Raw genomic sequence first — 23,910 nt, forward strand, 5'->3', positions numbered from 1 at the left:
ATGTCTATGCCCCCTGCCCCTCCTGTAATGTATATATTGTAGCCCCCAGCCCCTCTTGTGATGTATATACAGCAGTGCTGTCAGTGTGCAGTCATGTGTGTTAGTGACAGCCATCGTGAAACAGCCACATGTCCTGAAGGAGCTGGACGGAAACAAGCAGGAGAGGTGAGTGAGGCTGCTGGCGACTTTCCCATATTAATACCTGTAAGGGCTCATGCGCACGTAACTACTGAATATTCTGCAGCGATTTGACAGCACATGTGCGCGTCAAATCGCTGCAGAAACACTGCATAATGGATTCAGTTTTTCTGTACAAAAAAAGCCGATTTCCTGCGCTCTGGCTGCTGCCCCCACCATAGACAGAGCGGGAGCTGCATCCATAGCGCACGGAATAATTGACATGCTCATTTTATGAACGCACGGATTTGGGTCAACATTTTAGCACCCAAATCGCTGCGTTCATAAAAGCAATGGGTGCACGTATCATGCACAATCTACATAGATTGTATAGGGGACACAGGACGCATGCATTTACACTGCAGTGCTATACGCAGCGTAAATGCATGGAATTACACAACGTGCGCACGAGCCCTAATGCGTCTGTGTCTGCATGTATGTCAGTGTATATAACTGTGCATATATTTGTCTGTTTATATGTATTTTTCTGAATTTGTCTTCAAATATGTATATACGCATGCCTGTATGTGTGTGTGCGTGTCTGTGTGTGGATGGGGCCCACTGAGACTCACCCGGAGGCCACAAAACCCTGGAGCTGGCCCTGGCTGCCTTAACATTGGGATCAATAAAAAATATGTGACAAAAGCGGGCTTTACACGCTACAATATATCTTACGATGTGTCGGCGGGGTCACGTCGTAAGTGACGCACATCCGGCATCGTTAGTGATATTGTAGTGTGTGACAGCTACGTGCGACCCTGATTGTGCGTTAAAACGTTGATTGCATACACGTCGTTCATTTTCTAAAAATTGAACGTCTTTGTTCATCGTTCTTGAGGCAGCACACATCGCTCCATGTGACACCCCGGGAACGATGAACTGCAGCTTACCTGCGTCCCGCCGGCAATGCGGAAGGAAGGAGGTGGGCGGGATGTTTACGTCCCGCTCATCTCCGCCCCTCCGCTTCTATTGGCCGGCCGCTGTGTGACGTCCCTTTCACTTCAGGAAGTGGATGTTCGCCGCCCACAGCGAGGTCATTTGGAAGGTAAGTACGTGTGACGGGGGTTAATCGTTTGTGCGACACGGGCAACAAATTGCCTGTTCCACACATACGATGGGGGCGTGTGCGATCGCATACGAGATCGAAATGTGTAAAGCAGCCTTAACTCTACTTTCTGTGTGTAAGTGGACAGCTGTGATTTATCCTGGACTGTATCTGTATTGTAGTACTGTAAATCTGAATGTGGCAGAACAGGATAAGATAAATGTTCATTGGATTTATATCTAAATGCTACGGTTCGTGCTCTACTGTTATGGCTAAAAATGTTAACGTTATGGGGCCCCCACCAGATTTTCTGCCCAGGGGCCCCCACCAACCTTAATCTGGCCCTGCTCACTACTGCTGCCTAAAGGCTGTCAGGAGTCCACACATCCATCACAACCTTTTACTAGTGCAGAATCAACCTCCAGTGCTTCTGCTGCTTGATAATGCCAGCTAGTGGTACTGCAGGAGAGCGGGTTCAGCAGGGATTGGATGACTGAAAGTCCCACCCCTCCTATCCTGTAATCTGGAATGGTTACTTCCCCAGGCTGCCTGTCATAATTAAGCTCCTCCTTCCAACTTCTTTTGAACAGTGTTGTTTTTGCTGTGGGAGGGTATAGCCGGCAGAAAACAAACCTCCAGGTTTTTGATGACTGTTGTCAACTCATCAACAGGGCCCCCCAGCTCAAGGGCCCCATAGCAGCCATGTGGTCTGCCTCTATGGGCAGAACGTCCCTGTATATTTGTTTAGTATAAACTTTTGCACTTTACAAAGAAATGTAGGACTTACAGGGAGGGAGGGAGGGAGAGGACACTCAGAGCCAAAATTAACTCCAGAATTGGCAGAAATGAGTACATTTCAGCCTGATTCTACACTTGTTACTTGGGATCCTTGTACGTTTTGTTCTGAAATCTGCTTAATTTAATGTTTTTCATTTGTTTTAGCAATGAAACCATGTGGCAGGCCTCCACAAGTAATGTATGGCAAAATCATAGGACCTATGAACAACACTTATGAGTCAGGTTCAATGGTGACATACAAGTGTCAGCAATTCTTTACAACTTTCGGTCCAGAAATAATCCAGTGTCAAGATGGAATATGGGGCAATCCACCTGCTTGTATTGGTATGTACGTAAAGTGCTTTATTTGTATATACTGACAGTGTTCATGGTAAGTGGTATTATAGAGTAATTTATTCTAATTAGCATTTCATATGGTAAGCAAACATGCAATGCCACAATTCTGTTACATACAGCAGGCTTACATGGTGAGTTGGATCCTCAAAGCCCAAGGTCCAGATGGTCACACAGGCAACGGGCATCGGTGCTGCAGCTAGATTGAGCACGTAGAATATGGACACATAGAATATTAACATAGAATACTAATTAAAAGTTTAATGAAGTTCTTTAAACCATAGACAGATAGCAAAGTTACTAAAAACCTCAGTCAGATAGCAGAGCACTGAAAACCTCGGGCAAATAGAAGCTGTTATTGAGATGCAGACAGGTAGCAGACAAAACTCTGGAGCAACAAGGAAATCTAATACCATGAAACATGAAAACAGCAAGGAAGATGTCCTTTAAACCACAACCAGGGGTCAGTGAAGACCGTTGACAAGCAGCAGACAACTACGGAGACACAAAAAACGCCTGAATACAATGGAAGCTGGAAACAAGCCAGGAAGATATCCTGGAATCTGCGGGCAGGTTGCGATACTGGAAACCATAGGCAAGTAGGTGATCAAGGTTGCTGCAAACCACAGACAAGTAGGTGACATCCTTCACTAACAGGTTGCAAGGTTACTGGAAACCAGAGACAAGTAACTCAGGGAAGGTAGACCACAGACAGCCAGGAGACATCCTGTTCAGTAATGGGCGGACTCGCAGATAACCGGGACTTGCAGACCTAACCGGATTTTATTTAAAAAAAATCCGGTTCTGACCTGGGAATGATCCCGGGTATCTGGCTGGATTCCAGTCCCCATATAAGTCTATGGGGACCAGAATCCGGGAAATAAAAATTGTGGTAGAAGGGATAGGGGATAGGAGCAGGTGCACTATACTTACCGAGGGTCTGTGTCAGCTGTAACAAATAGGAATAACGTTTGGAACACCATTCTAAGTCCGAACTGGGTGCAAAAACCTAAACAAAATCACTATGGGGAGATAAGGTATGCACACCAGTGACTATGTAAAGGGAATACATGAAATAGCAGAAACTGCTGTGTGAATACTGACTTGAAAAATCCAATAGCTATATGCAAGAGTGAATATGTGAAAAATGGAATCTGCATTACTGCCATGAACATATGAATCAAGTGAAATTTAGCTACTGAGTTGATCAATGCAATAGAGCCCCAACACTACGCCAAAGTATTTCTCTACGTTGGGGTCCCTAGCTTGTGTGTGTCCTCTCATGCAGTTAAAAAACCTACCGTGTATGGGAAGCTGAGACCCAGGCTATTTATGCGTATGATGTGGATTGGCAATAGGTGTGGTTGGGGAGGGTTCACAAACGAAAAAATACTAACAAATAGGAATAACGTTTGGAACACCATTCTAAGTCCGAACTGGGTGCAAAAACCTAAAAAAACATCACTATGGGGAGATAAGGTATGCACACCAGTGACTATGTAAAGGGAATACTGTAACTGCCCCTGTGGCTGCCCATTCACTTCCGTGGTCGCGTATTAGACTTCATGCATATGCACTGCTTTCCCCACCCACCAGTATCTGTGATTGGTTGCAGTGAGAGGTGCCCCCACCCTGATTGACAGCATGTCAGCTGACTGCTTCCAATCAGAGACGCTATGCGCATCTATCGTAGTATAAAAATAAATAAATAAATCCATACATCGATGTAGGGTCCCCTCATATTATGATACCCAGCACAGATAAAGCATAAGACTACAGGCTGCAACCCCCAGCCTTGCGCTTATCTTGGCAGTGTATTAAACTAGGAGGAACCACATGCAGCTTTTTTAAATCTAATCTAGGGCTTAGTGGCAGCTGTGGGCTGCCATTAACTTCTTATTAACCCAATTGCCACTGTACCAGGGTAATCGGTAGAGCTAGGTAAAGTGCTGGGATTGTCAAATCTAATTGATGGGGGTCTTTATCAATGTGGGAATTTATCATGGCTGGGTATCAAAATTGTAGGGGACCACACGCTGTTTTATTTAATAACTTAGTTAAATAGTTAAAAAAAAGCCACATGCGGTTTCTCTTAGTTTGATACACAGCCAAGATAAATGCACAGCTGGAGGTTGCAACCCATAGCCATGGGCTTTATCTGTGCTGGATATCATAATATGGGGGGACCCTATGTCAATTTTTTTTTACTTTATTTATTTTTACTGTAAGATATAGACCTAGGGACAGCATCTGTGATTGGAAGTGTCAGGCACACTGTCACTCAGCGTGGGGGTGCGTCTGACTGCAACCAATCACAGACGCCGATGGGCGAGGAAAGCAATGAATAAGCAAAAGCCTAATGAGCGATCCCATTTTTAATTACTGACTGGGTTATTGATGTCGGGAATATGATAGATGCCGTGACATCACTAACCCCAGAGCTTGATGCAAGGTGACATTACACAGCTAGTACCCTTATAGTACCCCGTTTGCCACCGCACCAGGGCATTTGGGATGAGCCGGGAAAAGTCCTGGGACTGCATCTAATGTAAGCGGCAATGCCAGCTGACTGATATTTTAGGCTAGCAGGCTCCCAATAATGTGGGTCTCCCCAGCCTGAGAATACCAGCCAGCAGCTGTGAAGCTTTATCTTGGCTGGTATTAAAATCGGGTGGGGGACCGCACATCATTTTTTTTTTAATTATTTATTGTACTATACGATATCTACCTGCCCACCGGTGACTGTGATTAGTTGCAGTCAGACAGCTGTCACTCAGCGTGGGGGTGTGTCTGACTGCAACCAATCACAGATGCCGGTGAGCAGGGAAGCAGTGAGTATGAAATGAGCCTAACGAGCGGCCGGCTCGGGAAAAGCAAAGAGCTGCTGCGGGAGCAGTGTGACAGCTGTGCCGGTGATCTGTGAGTATATAGTGCTTGCTCCTACCCCTTTGCGCTGGATTCTGTTCCACATAGACTTTAATTGGGGACCAGCGTCCAGATACCCTGGACTGTATGTAACCCTCCTTCCTTTTTTTGCGATCCGCAAAAAAACGGAAGTCACACGGATGACACACAGACCGTATACGTAACGGGACAGATGCGGATGCCACATAGATGCATCCGTGGAAAAACAGGACCGTTTTTTGCGGACCGCAAAAACAGAATGGTCAAGTGAATGTAGCCTTAATATGATGTTCCTGATGAAGGAGGGTAACTCTGAAACTCATTGAGTGAAATCACATATTGAAGATCCAGCATGCATCTTTATTACACAGCAGCGCAGCAATCAATCCTTTCACTCCTACTGAATGTATTTAAAGTGTTTTGTATAGCTAAAGTTACTAAAACAAAAAGCTGAAAATGTTACTCAAACTACCACTGAGATTATACAAGACTGGTTCATGCCGTTAATAGAGATATTCACCTCCTCCATAGCAGCCTGTACACATCTCAGTGTTTGTACGCACCTTCAGATGATAATTTCTATAGGCTCCAAAATGGCCACTGCTTGCGAGATAAGCAAAAAGCCATATGAAAGGTTGTATGAAATACACCCATTGATATCTGAAATAGCAGGGACCAGGTAAGAATAACTTTAGTAATGCAATGCTAGGATTTTGACATTTGTACAAATGTAAAATTTTATTGATGTATATTTATTAGGAGGTAATGCAAAATAGAAATACAAAGTAGATAGTATATGCCATCTATATCCTTAAAGGGAATCTGTCATGTACAGAAATACTATTTACCTCCAGATATACACTGAGCACACTTATTAGGCAGTTTATATTTTGATGATTCATTTTATTATTAAACAATTACAGAGCTGTTGGTACATCCAAAAGGCTAATAATCCTGAATATTTAGGATAGTAAAAGTGATGTTTTGTCTTTCTTAGAAGAATATGTCTGTGTGCCGCCCCTGCAGCGGATCGAACCACTCGGATCCGGGGGTGATAATTATTCGTGGCTCGAGGGTCTCCGGACCCGGGGGCTAGGGGGCCACACTCGAATGGAAAAGGGGGCTATTTACAGGGGAGGTATAGTTCGTGACGCCACCCGTGGTGTACGGTAATTGGGAGTACCGCCGCTGCCATTGGGAGTACCCGGGGTGATGGAGTGGGGCAGCAAGGTGTCGTGGCCCTCCACAGGTAGGGGAAGGCCCCGGGACTCTGGATGGTGGAATGCCGTGGGATGCAGGGGGTCACTCAGATACTCACTCAGTCAATAAACAATCGCTGACAACCGGGTAAACCAAATCTCGGGGTATCGCTGCCGCTGGAGGGGAGCTCATCTGGGTCCTGTCCCCTATAGTGTTGCCTGGTGATCCGTGACCTGCCTCCTGGCACTTAGTTTTTCTTCAACTTGGTGGCCCAGTAGTATGGAACTAGCCGGGCCCCGCTCCCTACTATGGCTAAGTATGAGAGCTTGCTCTCAGGGCTCACGCTTGGGATTTTCTGAACCGTTTGGTTGGAAGGCCCTATTCCCATCGTTGCGCTAGTGCCCCGATTTTGGAGCGGTGGGAACAGATCATAAAGGCTCAGTTCTCCTCAGGTTAATTGCCGGGTTGCCTGAGGCTTCTCCCCGACCTAGGGTCCATGTACCCCACCATGCCTTCGGTCCCGGACTGGTGACAGTGCCAGGCTGCTGACTGTCTTCCTCGACAGCTTCAGGCACCTTCAGGAAATCCCCTGCGACCGGGGGTCCGACTCCTCTAGGTCCAGACCACCGTCTGCAACCTAAACTCTCAAGCTGAGCCCACATCTTTGCTGGCAGATGATGGCTGTGATAACCAGCGATCATCTGCCTTTAACAACCACAAGTTCAGTGGAGCTCTGCTTCCACCTGTGAACATGTTAAATGTGCTCTCAATCTTCCTCTACCAGCCGCGGGTGGGGTTGAGCTCTACTCGCACCTGTGAACATGTTAAATGCCCCTCTCAATCTACCTATTACAGCCGCAGATGGAGTGGAGCTCTGCTCGCACCTGTGAACATGATAAATGCCGTTCTAAATCTGCCTCTAACAGCCGCAGGTGGAGTGGAGCTCTGCTCGCACCTGTTAACATGTTAAATGCCGTTCTCAATCTGCCTCTATAGGGCACTTTACATGCAGCGACATCGCTAGCGATGTCGCTGCCAATCATACCCGCCCCCGTCGCTTGTGCGTCACGGGCAAATCGCTGCCCATGGTGCACAATATCGTTAGTCCCCGTCACACGGACTTACCTGCCTAGCAACGTCGTTGTGGCCGGCGAACTGCCTCCTTTCTAAGGGGGCGGTTTGTGCGACGTCACACGGCAGCCGTCCAATAGAAGCGGAGGTGCGGAGGGCAGCCGAAAGAAAGTGACGCCCACCTTGTTGCCGGAGGACGCAGTTAAGGTGTTGTTCGTCATTCCTGGGGTGTCACACGTAGCGATCTGTGCTGCCTCAGGAACGACGAACAACCTGCATCCAGCACCAGCAACAATCTTTGGGATTAGAATGACGTGTCAACGATCAACGATAAGGTGAGTATTTTTGATCGTTAGCGGACGTTCGTACGTTTCACACTCAACGACGTTGCTAACGAGGCCAGATGTGCGTCACGAATTCCGTGACCCCAACGACATTTCGTTAGCAATGTCATTGCGTGTAAAGCGGCCTTAACAGCTGCAGGTGGAGTGGAGCTTTGCTCGCACCTGTGAACATGTTAAATGTCGCTCTCAGTCTGCCTCTAACAGCCGCACGTAGAGCGGAGCTCTGCTCGCACTTGTCAACATGTCAAATGCCACTCTCAATCTGCCTCTAACAGCCATGGGTGGAGTGCAGCTCTGCTCCCATCTGTGAATATGTTAAATGCCACTCTCAATCTGCTTCTAACAGCTGCAAGTGGAGTGGAACTCTGCTCGCACCTGTGAACATGTTAAGGCTACTTTACACGCTGCGATATCAGTACCGATATCGCTAGCGTGGGAACCCGCCCCCATCTGTTGTGCGACATGGGCAAATCGCTGCCCGTGCCAGACAACATCGCCCAGACCCGTCACACATACTTACCTGCCCGGCGACGTCGCTGTGACCGGCGAACCGCCTCCTTTCTAAGGGGGCGGTCCGTGCGGCGTCACAGCGACGTCACTGAGCGGCCGCCCAATAGAAGCAGAGGGGCGGAGATGAGCGGGACGTAACATCCCGCCCACCTCCTTCCTTCCTCATAGCGGCCGGGAGGCAGGTAAGGAGAGCTTCCTCGTTCCTGCGGCGTCACACGGAGCATGAACGAGGAACAACATCGTTACTGCTGCAGTAACGATAATTGAGAATGGACCCCCATGTCACCGATGAGCGATTTTGCACATTTTTGCGACGATGCAAAATCGCTCATCGGTGTCACACGCAACAACATTGCTAATGCGGCCGGATGTGCGTCACAAATTCCGTGACCCCAACGACTCCACATTAGCGATATCATAGCGTGTAAAGCCCCCTTTAGATGCCACTGTCTATTGGATGATTGCATATTCAAGTTTTCAAAGGGGACTAACAAATACAGTGTAAGTATAAAACTTGGTGGTGAAAAACATGCCCTAATATGACTACGTTGACAGAAAAATGTAAAATGTTATGTATGATTCTTGGAATAAAGGGGGAAAAAAATAAAGTTTAAAAACGGAAAATCACTCGATCCTTAAGGGATTAAGAATTTCCCACAAGTTCTCAATAGAGTTTAGCTCAGCGGAGGAAGGGGACCATGTAATTTATTCTTTCACCTTTAAGGCCTTTACTGGCAGCCAAGAAGTGAAGGCTTTGATGCGTGTAATGGAGCACTGTTAAGTATAAAAATCATGATTTTCCTGTTCCACTGCTTGAAGAAAGTGTCTTCTCAAAACTGGCAGTAGGTCTGGGAGTTGATTTTGAGTCCATCTTAAACTTGAAAAAGGTCCAAGCTATCATCTTTAATTATACCAGCCCATATCAGTACCTTACCTTCACCTTGCTGAAATGTAAGTCGAAGCTGAGGCTTCTGCCCATTACTGATCAAGCCTTGGACCCAGCCATCTGGTCTATCAAGAATCACTCATTTTATTGGTCCATAAAACCTTTGAAAAATGTGTGTTCAGATATTTGTTTTCCCAGTCTTGACATTTATACTTCAGCCTTTCTTACCTTTGTCGTATCTCTGAGCACTGCAAACCCTGTACTTCTAGGCTCTCCAGGGAGGTTATATTTTTTGAATATGACATTTCAACAATCTGCTGGTATCATCTCTACAGTGGCGGGATCAACATAAAAGCATGTGCAGAGAGGAAAAGAGATTTCTCCTCCTCCCTGCTCTCCCACTAGTGTGACGCCCTGGTCTATCAGGTCGTCCCAGGGTATTGTGCAATCTGCCCTTCTGCACAGTATCCACTCCTCCTTGGTTACAGGTCCTGGTCCTTTGGTGTTGCTAACAGCTGAGCCAATCAAAACCCTAGGAACACGTTACACTGTAACCACCAGACACCATTGGGGGGCCTGAAGGGAATGGGGCCGCCCACATGGGTAGGAGAAAGTGAAGAGAGTGAGAGTTGAGCCAGGGGAAAAGTGGAAGGAAGTGACTTTCGTGAGGTGGAGCAAGGCTCCTGAGTACTAGGTGGCAGACGTTGGTCTGGGCCTGGTAAGAGCTGAAACCCTGGTCGCAGGGGATAGTGTCAGGGGGCACGGACTGCCGAGAAGGGCGACCGGCGGCCTTGAGCTATCACCGGGCAGGGGCCAGGGCACGACGGGGTACGTGGACCCTAGGCCAGGAAGTAGCTTCGTGCGTCTTGGTATTTTTCCCGACGGAGGTGAAGACTTCAAGTGTCATCCCCAACCCGCTCCAAAATTGGGGCACTAGTGCACCGATGGGATAGGACTTTCCCAATACAGTCCAAAGAAATCCTACGCGTGAACCCTGGGAGCAAGCTCACACCGTTAGCCACACGGGTGAGCGGGACCCGAAAAGTTTCAGACTTGAGGGTCCAAAGAAGAAAACACAGGTGCCAAGGAAAGGGTCACAGACTAATCGCAACACCAAGGACACGGACCCAAGCGTACTCCCTCCCAGCTGCAGTGGTGCTCAGAACTCTGGTTTACAAGCTGTCGGTGTGGTTATTTCAGGACTGAGTGAGTACACTGAAAACCCTTCTCCTACTCCCCAACGGCACCCCTTCATCACCATCACCGGGCTGCCGGGGCACAATCCCCTCCCCACGGAGGGGTTAAACACCTTGCTGCTACACCATCACCACGGGGCTCCCTCACCAACAGCAGCGGTGATCTTACCACACACCGTGGGTGGCGTCACGAACTTTCCTAATCCCGTGTATATACTCCTCCACTCCCTTTTTCTAATTTGAGTGTCCGCGCGGACCCCTGGGTCCGGAGACCCCTTGAGCCACCGCGACTTTGGATCCGAGCAGCTCGGTTGCTGCTGCGGGGGTAGTACACTAGGATGTCAATCAAACCACTGTGGCTGCCATGATAACAGCATTGCATTAAACTTCTGTTTTGAACATACTCCAGCAGCACTTAGTTGGCCAGGCTAATAAAGCACGCCTAATATCTTTGTGGGGTAAATCGTTCTGTCAGGTTCCCTGTAAGTATACATCTAAACAAGTCAGAAATGCAGCAGATTTTGAGTCGAGAAGATCTACTGCACTAGCATTGCAGATGAGACTTATGTGGGCTTTACACGAGACGAGCTATTGTGCGATGCATCGTCGGGGTCACGGTTTTCGTGACGCACATCCGGCATCGTTCACGACGTCGTCTCGTGTGACACCTCCGAGCCATGCAGTATCGCTCACAAATCGTGAGTCGTGTACTCGTCGCTCAGTTTTAAAAAATTGTTTAATTAAAATGGCGCCGGTTGTTCATCGTACCCGGGGCAGCACACATCGCTCCATGTGACACCCCAGGAATGATGAACACAGCTTACCTGCGTCCCGCGGCTCCTGGCGGCTATGCGGAAGGAAGGAGGTGAGCGGGATGTTTACGTCCCGCTTATCTCCGCCCCTCCGCTGGTATTGGCCGGCGGCTGTTTAACGTCGCTGTGATGCCGAACATCCCTCCCCCTTCAGGAAGAGGATGTTCGCCGCCCACAGCGAGGTTGCTCAGCAGGTAAGTACGTGTGACGGGGGTTTCACGACTTTGCGCGACACGGGCAACAATTTGCCCGTGACGCACAAGTGACGGGGGCGGGTACGATCGATCGTGAAATCACACGATCGGTCGACTCGTGTAAAGCAGGCATTAAGGCCCCGTCACACACAGATAAATCTTTGGCAGATCTGTGGTTGCAGTGAAATCATGGACATTGTTCCATTTGTATACAGCCACAAACCTGGCACTGATTGTCCACAATTTCACTGCAACCACAGATCTGCCACAGATTTATCTCTGTGTGTGACAGGGCCTTTAGGGTACAGTTTGACTAGTGTACAGCTTCCGATGCGAGAGCATCGGAAGGGATATGCTAATGACCCCCTGCTGGGAGCAGCATCCGAGGGTCATGGACAGTGATGCTACAGTATCTTGTGATCGCATTAGAGGTGCAGAGAAGAGGGAGGCAGCACTTTCTCCCCATCTCATCCTCTGCTACATGTTTCTGTGTACATCGCACTACAGGCTAATGACATGCGAGTGCAGTGCAATGTTTCACACGCTTCCATAGACTTGTATGGGGTCTATGAGCCGAGAATCGCTGCCAAACGCAGCATGCTACGATTCATTCCGCATACTGATATGGCATGAGAAATCAATCGTAGATGGACACTGCCCCATAGTTTTGCGCTGGTGCGAGTGCAATCTGATGTCTTATCGGATTGCACTCATCCATGCAAAATGCAAGTGGAACCGTACCCTTATATGATTCAATAATTTTTTATTAGGTTTTCAAAGTTTATACATAAAACAGTTCTAACAAAACAATAAAACAGAATGTACAGTATAGCATTACTTCATGCTATATCAAGCAAATAATATAGACATATACAAAAGGAGAAACAAACAAATAACATTGGTAAAAACTATGACATACAGTCGGATCAAGAATTTCGATAGTATGATTTTGAAATAACATGTCAGGAGATGGATGTAGACAAAAAATTTTCTTATTAAACTAATTGAATAAGTATCACGTATTACGTTTAGACCAGAATTAGAACTAGATTAGATTTAAAATTGTATATATAGTTGTTAATAAAGTTAGTCCATGGGTCCTATTTTTTATGAAATCTATTCCAAGAGTTATTAATCAGAGAATGCTTCTCTTCATAGAACTTATGAAGGGATATTTTTCTATTAGATCGTAAATATTTGGAGTTTTATTGGATTTCCAACGTGCCGCTATTTCGACTTTGGTAACTAGAAGGATATGAATTACGATGGCCCTGTATTTTATTTTTATTGTATCCAAATCTATCGATAAGAGAGCTAATTGTGGGGTTAGACTTATTTTTGAGTGTATTATCAAATATATTATTTTAGACACTTTCTGCCATAAGCTTCTGATTCTAGGACAGCTCCAAAAATATGAACAATGCCACCTTTTGTATCGCAACCTCTCCAGCATGTTGGTTTTTGGCTTGGGAATATTTTAGCTACTTTGTCCGGAGTGAAATACCATCTGGTATAAATCTTATAATAAGCTTCATGTAATATAGCGCATATATTGGAAAGGTATGTGTTTTTAAGAGCTTTATCCCATTGGACTTGCGTGAATTCTAATTTCAAGTCCTTTTCCCAACTGTATATGTGTATCATTTTTCTTGTGGTGAGTTCAGAATTGTAGGCATGATAGATGTTCTTAGGACTCCATATTAGTTTGTTATTTGAGTTGTTTATCAATTTAAGTATGAATTTGTTTATTTTACAATTGGGTTCTATAAGTTTCCTGATGGTTTTCCTTATTTCTAGGAAGAAATACAGATCTTTATCTGGTATATTATTTTGTAGTTTAAGTTGTAAGAATGAGGTGAAATTTGCACCATCGTATATATTTTTTATGTATTTTATCCCTGACTGGATCCATCTATCTACTGTCTCCATATTGTTTGACAAATCTATATTTTTTATCTCTCAATTTTTAAAGACTTCAAAAGTGATTTTGTCTTTGGACACTTTTGAAATCTTATCCCAGGAAGTAAATGCAGCATTAATAGTGCTGCTATCGAAGGTATTGGATTTTCTTCCTCCAGAGTTTAGTAACTGTTCCAGTAAAGGAGAGCTGAAAGAATTACTGTATTTCCTGATAATATTAGTTCCAAGTTAACCCAAGTTGGAGTATTTTCATTTTTTAATAACCAATTGTTGGTTTGTTTTAATAAATTTGAGTAATAATATGCTTGCATATTAGGAAGGCCGTATCCTCCATTAATTTTATTTTTGAATAATGTATTTTTGGCCACCCTTGCTTTGCTATTATTCCAGACATATTTGTTTATCGATTTTTGCAATTTGACTAGGAATTTGTCTGGGATGATGATAGATAGACATCTAATTGTATATAAAATTTTGGGTAGAATAAACAGCTTAGCTACCAATATTCTACCACGCCATGTCGTTTCGGTTTTGTTGTATGTTGCAAAGTCTTTTTCAATTTGAGTTGTGAGTTTATTCATGTTGAGGATTAAGGTGCTTTTAATATCTTTTGTGAAAGTAATACCTAAGTATTCAATAGCGTCTGTAACCCATTCATAATTAACATTATTTCTGAGATTTTCTTGTGCTGTTGGGATGAGGTTAAGAGCTAGCATTTTTTACTTTTTCTCATTAATTTTAAAGTTTGAAACAGTGGAGAATTCTTTTAAAATTTTGTTGGTCTCATTGATAGAGTTTAATGGGTCACATAGAGTCAAAATCAAAATTACATCGTCCGCAAATATAGAAACCACTTATATCCTTAGCCAAGAATACATATGATGCTGATTTTCCTTACAAAAGTGCATTTTATTTGAGAAAAATTGAAGCATAAAATTACACATACAAACATAAAGGCACAACAGGGTAAAGGCACAGCACAATTTGCATGCAGACCAATGATCCCTATCTATTTATTATTTTTATGAGGGATCTTTTGCTGGTTCTATACCCCCCTTTTCCCCAATGTATGGGAGTCGCAGGTGCATGTCTCCTTACTAGAGTTGAGCAAGGTTCGCGGTTCGAGGTTCTCCAGTTCTAGGCTCGAGTGATTTTGGGGCCTGTTCTAGATCGAACTAGAACTCGAGCTTTTTGCAAAAGCTCGATAGTTCTAGAAACGTTCGAGAACGGTTCTAGCAGCAAAAAAAACAGCTAATTCCTAGCTGGCTTTCCGCTGTAATAGTGTAAGTCACTCTGTGACTCACACTATTATGACATTTCAGTGTATAGCGTGCGTGAACAGCGCCTTCAGATCACTCCTGTTTGTATAATTTTTTTTTTCCTTGTCTTCCTTCCCTAAGCGCGCACGTCGTGTGGGGCGGGCCAGCATGTCAGCCAATCCCAGACACACACACAGCTAAGTGGACTTTTAGCCAGAGAAAAAACGGCATGTGTGATAGGATGTCCATGTCACATGTCCCTGCATTATAAAACCGGACATTTTCCTCCAGGACGCCATTATCTCTTCTGCGTCCTTGGTGTCAGACATCACTGGCGCAGCTCCGTCCTGAGTCCTATCGCTGATACAGCTGTATGCGCTCCATACACAGCGCTAGACAGCTTAGGGAGAGCACTTTCTATCAGTCCTTTTAAGGGCTCAAACCGGCAGGGTCAGAGCCATAGGTGACAGGTCCTGAAAACAGCGACAGCGTCTGTGTAGCCAAGGTCAGGGATTTCGTCGCTGCATTTCACCATTAGGAGGGAATAGAAAGGCAGGCTTCCTTTCCTCTACCCAGAGCCCCACAATCCTGGCACTGTACCCTCCTGTCCTCTGCACACTCCAACTCTTTTTAACTAAGCCATTATGCTAGCAAACAGTCAGTGTACCTAGTGGCATCCTAAACGTGGCTATTGTACTTTTGTCTAGTCACACTATTGCAAAGATATTTGCAGCACGTCTGCCTGCATTGCACACTCCAACTCTTTTTAACTAAGCCATTATACTAGCAAACAGTCAGTGTACCTAGTGGCATCCTAAACGTGGCTATTGGACTTTTGTCTAGTCACACTAGTGGAAAGATATTTGCAGCACGTCTGCCTGCATTGCACACTCAAACTCATTGTTACTAAGCCATTATACTAGCAAACAGTCAGTGAACTTAGTGGCATCCTAAACGTGGCTATTGGACTTCTGTATAGTCCCACTAGTGCACAGATATTTGCAGCACCTCTGCCTGCATTGCACACTCCAACTCTTTTTAACTAAGCCATTATACTAGCAAACAGTCAGTGTACCTAGTGGCTTCCTAAACGTGGCTATTGTACTTTTGTCTAGTCACACTATTGCAAAGATATTTGCAGCACGTCTGCCTGCATTGCACACTCAAACTCTTTTTAACTAAGCCATTATACTAGCAAACAGTCAGTGTACCTAGTGGCATCCTAAACGTGGCTATTGGACTTTTGTGTAGTCAAACTAGTGGAAAGATATTTGCAGCACGTCTGCCTGCATTGCACACTCAAACTCTTTTTAACTAAGCCATTATACTAGCAAACAGTCAGTGTACCTAGTGGCATCCTAAACGTGGCTATTGGACTTTTGTCTAGTCACACTAGTGGAAAGATATTTGCAGCACCTCTGCCTGCATTGCACACTCAAACTCATTGTTACTAAGCCATTATACTAGCAAACACTCAGTGTACCTAGTGGCATACAAGAAGTGGCTGTTGGACTACATTAGTGCCCCACTGGTGCAAATCTATGTGCAGCACCTCTGCATGACACCCTCCTGCTCTGTTTTTAATGAGCTATAATTATAGCAAAAAATACTGCCATTTAGTGGCATCATAGAACTGGCTGTTGTATTCCATTAGTGCCCCACTGGTGCCAAGCTATTTCTAGCACCTGTGCATGACACCCTCTTGCTCTGTTTTTAATAAGCTATAATGATAGCAAAAAATACTGCCATTTAGTGGCATCATAGAACTGGCTGTTGTATTCCATTAGTGCCCCACTGGTGCCAAGCTATTTCTAGCACCTCTACATGACACCCTCATGCACATTTTGCTACGCTAATGTTATAGCAAACTCAGGGAATTCATTGCTGCATTTGATAATTCGTAGGGATAGAAAGTCAGGCTTCCTTTAGCTTTTCCTTCTGTTCATAGACAGCATCTCCAAGTTCACACCTGAAGAGCAATTTCTCCTCCACGTCTAAGTGTGGAGAGGCAGCTAGTGCGCATGCGTGTGCCGATTTACCCCAGCTGCAGCCTAACTACAGTGTTTCGCCTAGTGAGTATGCTCAGCCTGACTGTGCCATTCCTGACGCTAAGTCTTCATTTCGGGATACAGCGCATGCTCCCACACTAAGTGTGAAAAGCCTCTTTGCACGGGTACTTGCATTCCATGCCTGGTCTAAGTCCTGTTTTGTGCCTAGACACCATGCTAAAGCTGATAGTCTTTTTTCAGAGACTGTATTTTATGCTACTGAGCATGCTCAGGCACTTACTGCATCAGAGACTAGGTCCGGTAATAAACTCTTTGGCCCTGCCCCTGATGTGGGGGTCCCATATAGACCACAGGACATCAGGTGTCCTCCCAAATGGCTTGCAGAGGCCCATCCCTATGACTTGTCACCGCATTATTGATGGTCAGACGATGACTGTTGAGGTGTTTGGGTCATGGCAGCCATGAGGTCATCATTGAAGTTGCGGTTCCAAATAGGACGCTAGTTATGCCACTCATGACGTGTCACTCTACTTTTGTCTCCAGGAGGTGCATTGTGGTTCACCCTGGTTTGGGGCGGACCCAGGTTATAAAAGGGGCTGGAGCCAACAAGGAGGTGCGCAGTCTTCTATTATGCTCCGAAAGAGCACACCTCCATGTGTTGAACCCATTGCGGCTTTAGGCCAGAGGTAGGCAGGGATAGGGTGTCGATGCAGGCCACCACCACAGTTGGTAACGCAGAACGGTTAAGACCAGCTCCTGTCCTACCAGTCCTGCTTGTGCAGCCCAGTGGCATTAACAGGCCTGCTGCTGCTGATGCGCCTGCTGTCCACAGGTGTGCCCCTACGCACACGGTCAGCGTACTCAATGGCCCCTGTGTTGTTAACAGGGAGTTCCTGGGCTGGGTGGGCATGTGGACCCTGTGACGCTAACAGGGCTCCCAGTCTCCAGATCCGAATGGCGTCTAACTCGGTTCAGGCTACTATTAGTTTCATAGCCACACAGCTCTGTATCCTCCACCAAACCTTCCAGTTGCCAACCTCTCCTTTTCCAACTGGGAGCACGGTGGACACTGACTGCTGATGGGGATATATACCTTTCTCTTTCTTTTCTTATTAATTTTCGTTATATAGCGGTAACATAGTATATACCACTTTATCCAAATCTGCCAGTCCCACTGTAACAGATGGTGTTTCTTCATCAAATGTTACTGTTGCTTAACCACCAAATCCACGGACCAAAACTTTTTTCCCCTTTCCAACACACCTGTTCCCCTTTCCACCAGCATCTGTCCTTTTTCAACTCATTTTGGTATATGACCAAAAGTGCAACTCTGCAGGGACACCGTACTCAACGCCATCTCAGCACAGCAGCCAGCCCTCGGTCCCTGAGATGTGGACAAGTAAAAGACCATTTCCTCCTATCCATGACAAAGCGTTGAGATTCACTCTGTGCAGCACTGGTGTTTAGTGGAAAAGCAGATCTAAGATTGCGTACCACATTCTGCAGATACTCCTGTATACGTGCGTCCATTTCTATGGCAGGAATTATTTTGCCAAATTTTGTCTTGTACCGGGGATCTAACAGTGTGGCAACCCAGTATTCAGGATTACTTTGAATTCGTACAATCCGAGGGTCATGTTGTAGGTAGTGCACCAAGAAGGCGCTCATGTGTCTTGTGCATCCAGGAGGACCAAGTCCTTGGTGTGTTGGTGGCAGAGAGGTGAGAATCGTGCCTCCTTCCTCTGCCCTCTCCCCACAACCTCGCACAACCGAAATGTGAGCAAGCTCTCACTCATCTGCTGAGTCTTCCATGCCCATCGCCAGTTCGTCCTCCATTTCTTCATGGGCTCCTGCACCTTCCTCAACACTTTTTGCTGATACTATGCGCCCTTGTTAATCCCTCTCCCTCACCATGACTGCCGGATAGGTGCCGCTGACCATCTGGACCTCGTAGATCTTGTTATCCCTTCCGCATATGACTCCTCCTGTACTTCCTCCCCTTCCTCTTGTCCCAACACCTGACTCCGAATAATAATTACAGTGTGCTCCATCATGTAGATGACCAGAATTGTCACGCTGAGAATGACATTGCCAGTGCTAAACATCTTCGTCGACATTTGTAAACTGTGTAGCAGGGTGCATAGGTCCTTGATCTGACACCACTCCAGCAGCGTGATCTGCACCACCTCTGGATCAAGTTATCCCAGGCTATATGTCATAACGTATTGCAGCAGGGTTCGGCGGTGCTGCCACAAACGCTGCAACATGTGCAGATTCAAATTCCTGCGTGTGGGCACATCGCATTTCAGGCGTTTAACCACCAGACCTAAAGACTTCTGTAGCGACATAAGTTGTTGAGCTGCTGTGTGCGCACGATGGAAGTGAGCACATAGCGAGCGTGCCCGCTGCACAAGGACATGTAGGCCGTGATGGTGTTTTAAAAATTGCTGGAGAATTAGGTTCAACACGTGAGCCATACAAGGCACGTGTGTCACATTGCCCTGACGATGGCCCGCAGCCAGGTTTGCATCATTGCCGCACACGGCTGTTAAGTCACCAACGGAGTACGCTCCGTCAATTTGTACTCCGGTCGCCAGGTGACAACGTGTTCCTTTCATGCATAGTGCTGATGATGGGAGAGGAGTTGATGCCAGCGGCGCAGGTGGACGCAGGTTATGCTCACCCACTGGGCTGCATTATCTTGACAGATGCAGAATCTCTGGCTGAATGTAGCTGGTGGGTATCTCACAGATGAAATACCATCATTCAGCTACAACCAATGGGAAGACACCACACCCTTTTTTATGCCCATCCTGTCTGCAGACCACTGCCAGACATAGCTCTGCTTTTACCCCCAGTTCAGTTTTATGATTTTGTGTGCTTGTTACCTGACTACTTTTCCTGCTTGCTGTTTATGTACCTTGTTGGCCGATCCGCATTTCACCTCTGCTTGTTTTCTGATTAAGTCCTGGCCATCCCATTCTGTTCCTGTTCCTCAATTAATGTTTTGACCCTGCCTGACTACTATTCTCTGGAACTGCAGCCTTCCACAGGTATTAATCACCTTGGGCCCTGTGTAATTCCTAATCCCTGTATAGGGGTTAAAGGGTTTCAGGGTTCTAGGGGTCCTGCTTGGTGAGTGGCTTCCTCTAGCCTATCATTTACAGCCCATCTGAGTGTGTGGATCAAGGAAGGCGTTACACCGTGCTCTCTGCAGAAGGCCATGTGGGCCAGGATAGTGCTTTAAAAATTGCTGGACAACCAGGTTCAACACGTGAACCACACAAGGCACGTGTGTCACATTGTCACAGCGAAGGGCCGCACCCATGTTTGCATCATTGTCGCACCCGGCCTTCCCTGGCTGCTGGTTGAGTGGAGACAACCATTGATGAAACTCGGTCTCCAGAGCTAACCGTCCACAACTTCTCAGCGGTGTGACTCACATTTCCCATACATTTCAAAGTAAACCTTTGACCGCCTGATGGCATTGAGCTCTGCTGCCAGCATAGTAAGGAGGTGTGTGGTAGTCCTTGTGCGCAGTTACAAGGAAGGGTGGCCTGACCACACAGGGTTTGCGCCAAGGTGGAGGACCCACACGAGGTTGAAGAGGCAGAAGCAGTGTATTAACTTCTACATACAGAAGAAGGATTGAAACAACTCGTGGGGATGGCAAGACTTGTACAGCAGACCCTTCTCCATCTCTCCCCACAGTAACCCATTGCCCAGTCAGCGACATGTAACGCCCCTGTCCATGCTTACTGGGCCAATTATCTGTGGTGAAATGCACCCTGTCACACAGAGTTTCTCAAGGAATCAGTGATGTTTAGTGCGACATGCTGGTGTAGCTCGTGCACGCCTTTGTTGGAGAAGGAGTGGCGCCTGGGCATCGGCTCTTGGGGCACTGCGATGGGCATAAGGTCTCGAAAATCCTCGGTTAAAAAGGTTGGAAAGGCAGCATTTTGGTAGCCAACAGTTTCCAGATGCTGAAAGTCAACCTCTAAGCCATGTCATGCCCTTCTAAAAGCATGTAAAACACAGTAAGGGGACTCCAACCACAGTCTCCCTCGTTGCCACTAACTGGGCCACACACACCCCACTTGACTGGCATCGGTTGACCCCCCCTTTTGAAAAAGAAAAAGATGCTTTGCATGAAGCACTCTCAAAAATACGCGTGCCTTTCCCGTCCCCTGGCTGACCCAGGGGAAGAAAAGTCCTCTGAGAGCCATGACTTGTTCATCTTGGTTCTTTTAGAAACACAGCGAGGGGACTCCAACCACAGTCTCCCACGTTTCCACTAACTGGGCCACGCACACCCCACTTGACTGGCACCAGTTGACCCAATTTTCAAGATGAAAAAGATGCTTTGCATGAAGCACTCTCAACAATACGCGTGCCTTTCCCGTCCCCTGGCTGACCCAGGGGAAGAAAAGTCCTCTGAGAGCCATGACTTGTTCATCTTGGTTCTTTTAGAAACACAGCGAGGGGACTCCAACCACAGTCTCCCTCGTTGCCACTAACTGGGCCACACACACCCCACATGACTGGCATCACTTGATCCCCCTTTTCAAATGAAACAGATGCTTTGCATGAAGCACTCTCAAAAATACGCGTGCCTTTCCCGTCCCCTGGCTGACCCAGGGGAAGAAAAGTCCTCTGAGAGCCATGACTTGTTCATCTTGGTTCTTTTAGAAACACAGCGAGGGGACTCCAACCACAGTCTCCCTCGTTTCCACTAACTGGGCCACGCACACCCCACTTGACTGGCACCAGTTGACCCAATTTTCAAGATGAAAAAGATGCTTTGCATGAAGCACTCTCAAAAATACGCGTGCCTTTCCCGTCCCCTGGCTGACCCAGGGGAAGAAAAGTCCTCTGAGAGCCATGACTTGTTCATCTTGGTTCTTTTAGAAACACAGCGAGGGGACTCCAACCACAGTCTCCCTCGTTTCCACTAACTGGGCCACGCACACCCCACTTGACTGGCACCAGTTGACCCAATTTTCAAGATGAAAAAGATGCTTTGCATGAAGCACTCTCAAAAATACGCGTGCCTTTCCCGTCCCCTGGCTGACCCAGGGGAAGAAAAGTCCTCTGAGAGCCATGTCCACATTGTCAGTGGACAGACACGTGTGCTTATCTGCCAGCAGACCCCCAGCAGCACTGAAGACAGGTTCCGAGAGAACGCTGGCTGCAGGACACGACAAGATCCCCAAGGCGTACGTGTCGAGCTCAGGCAATTTATCCAGATTGTAAGCCTAAAATGAGCAGGGCTCAAGTTGCACAGTAATGGCATCGATGTTTCCTTGCATATACTCATATATGTGTCTCCTCCTCTTTTTCCTTGTCCAGCTCTTTTGTTTTCGCATGCGTATATGTCCTTGTCACTTTCCCATGTGTTTTTTGTTGTGTTGTGAGTTGTTTATCACCTTTTGGACACCTTTGAGGGTGTTTTCTAGGTGTTTTTATGTGTTTGTGATTGCCTGCCATTGTTTCCTATGCAGTTCGAGTTCGGTTCGTCGAACGTTCGACGAGCCGAACTCGAACGGGACCTCCGTTCGGCGAACCGACCTCGAGCCGAACCGGGACCGGTTCGCTCATCTCTACTCCTTACCCTGTTGTGCCTTTATGTTTGTATGTGTAATTTTATGCTTCAATTTTTCTCTAATAAAATGCACTTTTGTAAGGAAAATCAGCATCATATGTATTCTTGGCTAAGGATATAAGTGGTTTCTATGTTTGGCAGATGCTATCCTGATTATAGTAAACAAAATATGTGAAATGTGTGGTTATATCGTCCGCAAATAGACTTATTTTAAAGTTTTCTTTGCCTATGGAAATACCTTTAATTTTTTCGTTTGACCTGATACATTCTGCCAAAGCTTCCATAATTAGGGCAAAAAGTAGCGTTGATAATGGACATCCCTGACGAGTTCCATTGGTTATCATCAAAGTTTTCGAAGAGCGGTTGTCTGATTTAATTGTGACTGAGGGGCAGGAATATAGTGCCATGATGGAGTTAATGGATGTGTTGTCAAAGCCAAATTTTTTCAGGGTGTTTTCCAAGAATTCCCACCCCACTCTATCAAATGCATTCTCAGTGTCAAGCGATAAAAGTAGGGTGGGTGTTCTAAATTTTTTAGCATATTCAAGAATGTTTAGTAACCTTCTAGTACTGTCTGATACTTGTCTATTTTTAACAAATCCTAATTGGTCTTGATGGATCAATGATGCGAGAATTTCCTTTAATCTTTCAGCTAATATTTTTTAATACATTTTTACATCTGTATTAACCCCTTCACCCCCTGCCACTAAAACACCCTAATGACCGGGCCATTTTTTGCAATTCTGACCAGTGTCACTTTGACAAGTTATAACTCTGGAACGCTTCAACGGATCCTGGCGATTCTGAGATTGTTTTTTCGTGACATATTGTACTTCATGTCAGTGGTAAATTCAAACCAATAATTTTTGCGTTTATTTGTGAAAATTTAGGAAATTTTGCGAAAATTTTAAAAATTTCGCAATTTTCAAACTTTGAAAATTTATGCCCATAAATCTGAGAGATATGTCACACATAATAGTTACTAAATAACATTTCCCACTTGTCTACTTTACATCAGCGCAATTTTCGAAACAAAATTTTTTTTCGTTAGGAAGTTAGAAGGGGTCAAAGCAATTTCTCATTTTTCCAACAAAATTTAGAAAATAAATTTTTTTAGGGACCACATCACATTTGAAGTGACTTTGAGAGACCTAGGTGACAGAAAATACCCAAAAGTGACCCCATTCTAAAAACTGCACCCCTCACTCTGCTCAAAACCACATCCAAGAAGTTTATTAACCCTTTAGGTGCTTCACAGGAACCAAAGCAATGTGGAAGGAAAAAATGAAAATTTTACTTTTTAACACAAAAATGTTACTTTAGCAATAAAATTTTCATTTTCACAAGCGAGAAAAGAGAAAGTGCACTCTACAATTTATTGTGCATCTTCTCCTGAGTACGCTGATACCTCATATGTGGTAAAAATCAATTGTTTGGGCGCACAGCGGAGCTCGGAAGGGAAGGCGCGCCATTTGAATTTTTGAACGCAAAATTAGCTGCACTCATTAGCGGACGCCATGTTGGGTTTGAAGACCCCCTGAGGTGCCTAAACAATGGAGCTCCCCCACAAGTGACCCCATTTTGGAAACTAGAGCCCTCAAATAATTTTTCTAGATGTTTGGTGAGCACTTTGAACACCTGGGGGCTTCA

The 23,910-nt window shown here is 45.9% G+C and overlaps 1 protein-coding gene across 2 annotated transcripts in view; it reads left to right on the top strand.

Annotated features, from left to right (window-relative positions):
- LOC142249308 (coagulation factor XIII B chain-like) overlaps positions 1 to 23,910 on the top strand; it is a 235,905-nt gene that overhangs the window by 120,875 nt on the left and 91,120 nt on the right. For both annotated transcript variants that reach the window (XM_075320941.1, XM_075320942.1), the window contains exon 7: positions 2,165 to 2,344. In XM_075320941.1, the coding sequence (XP_075177056.1) occupies positions 2,165 to 2,344 (180 nt within the window). The remainder of the gene's footprint in view (positions 1 to 2,164; positions 2,345 to 23,910) is intronic.

Source organism: Anomaloglossus baeobatrachus, chromosome 8 (assembly GCF_048569485.1).
Source record: "Anomaloglossus baeobatrachus isolate aAnoBae1 chromosome 8, aAnoBae1.hap1, whole genome shotgun sequence".
Classification (NCBI taxonomy): domain Eukaryota; kingdom Metazoa; phylum Chordata; class Amphibia; order Anura; family Aromobatidae; genus Anomaloglossus; species Anomaloglossus baeobatrachus.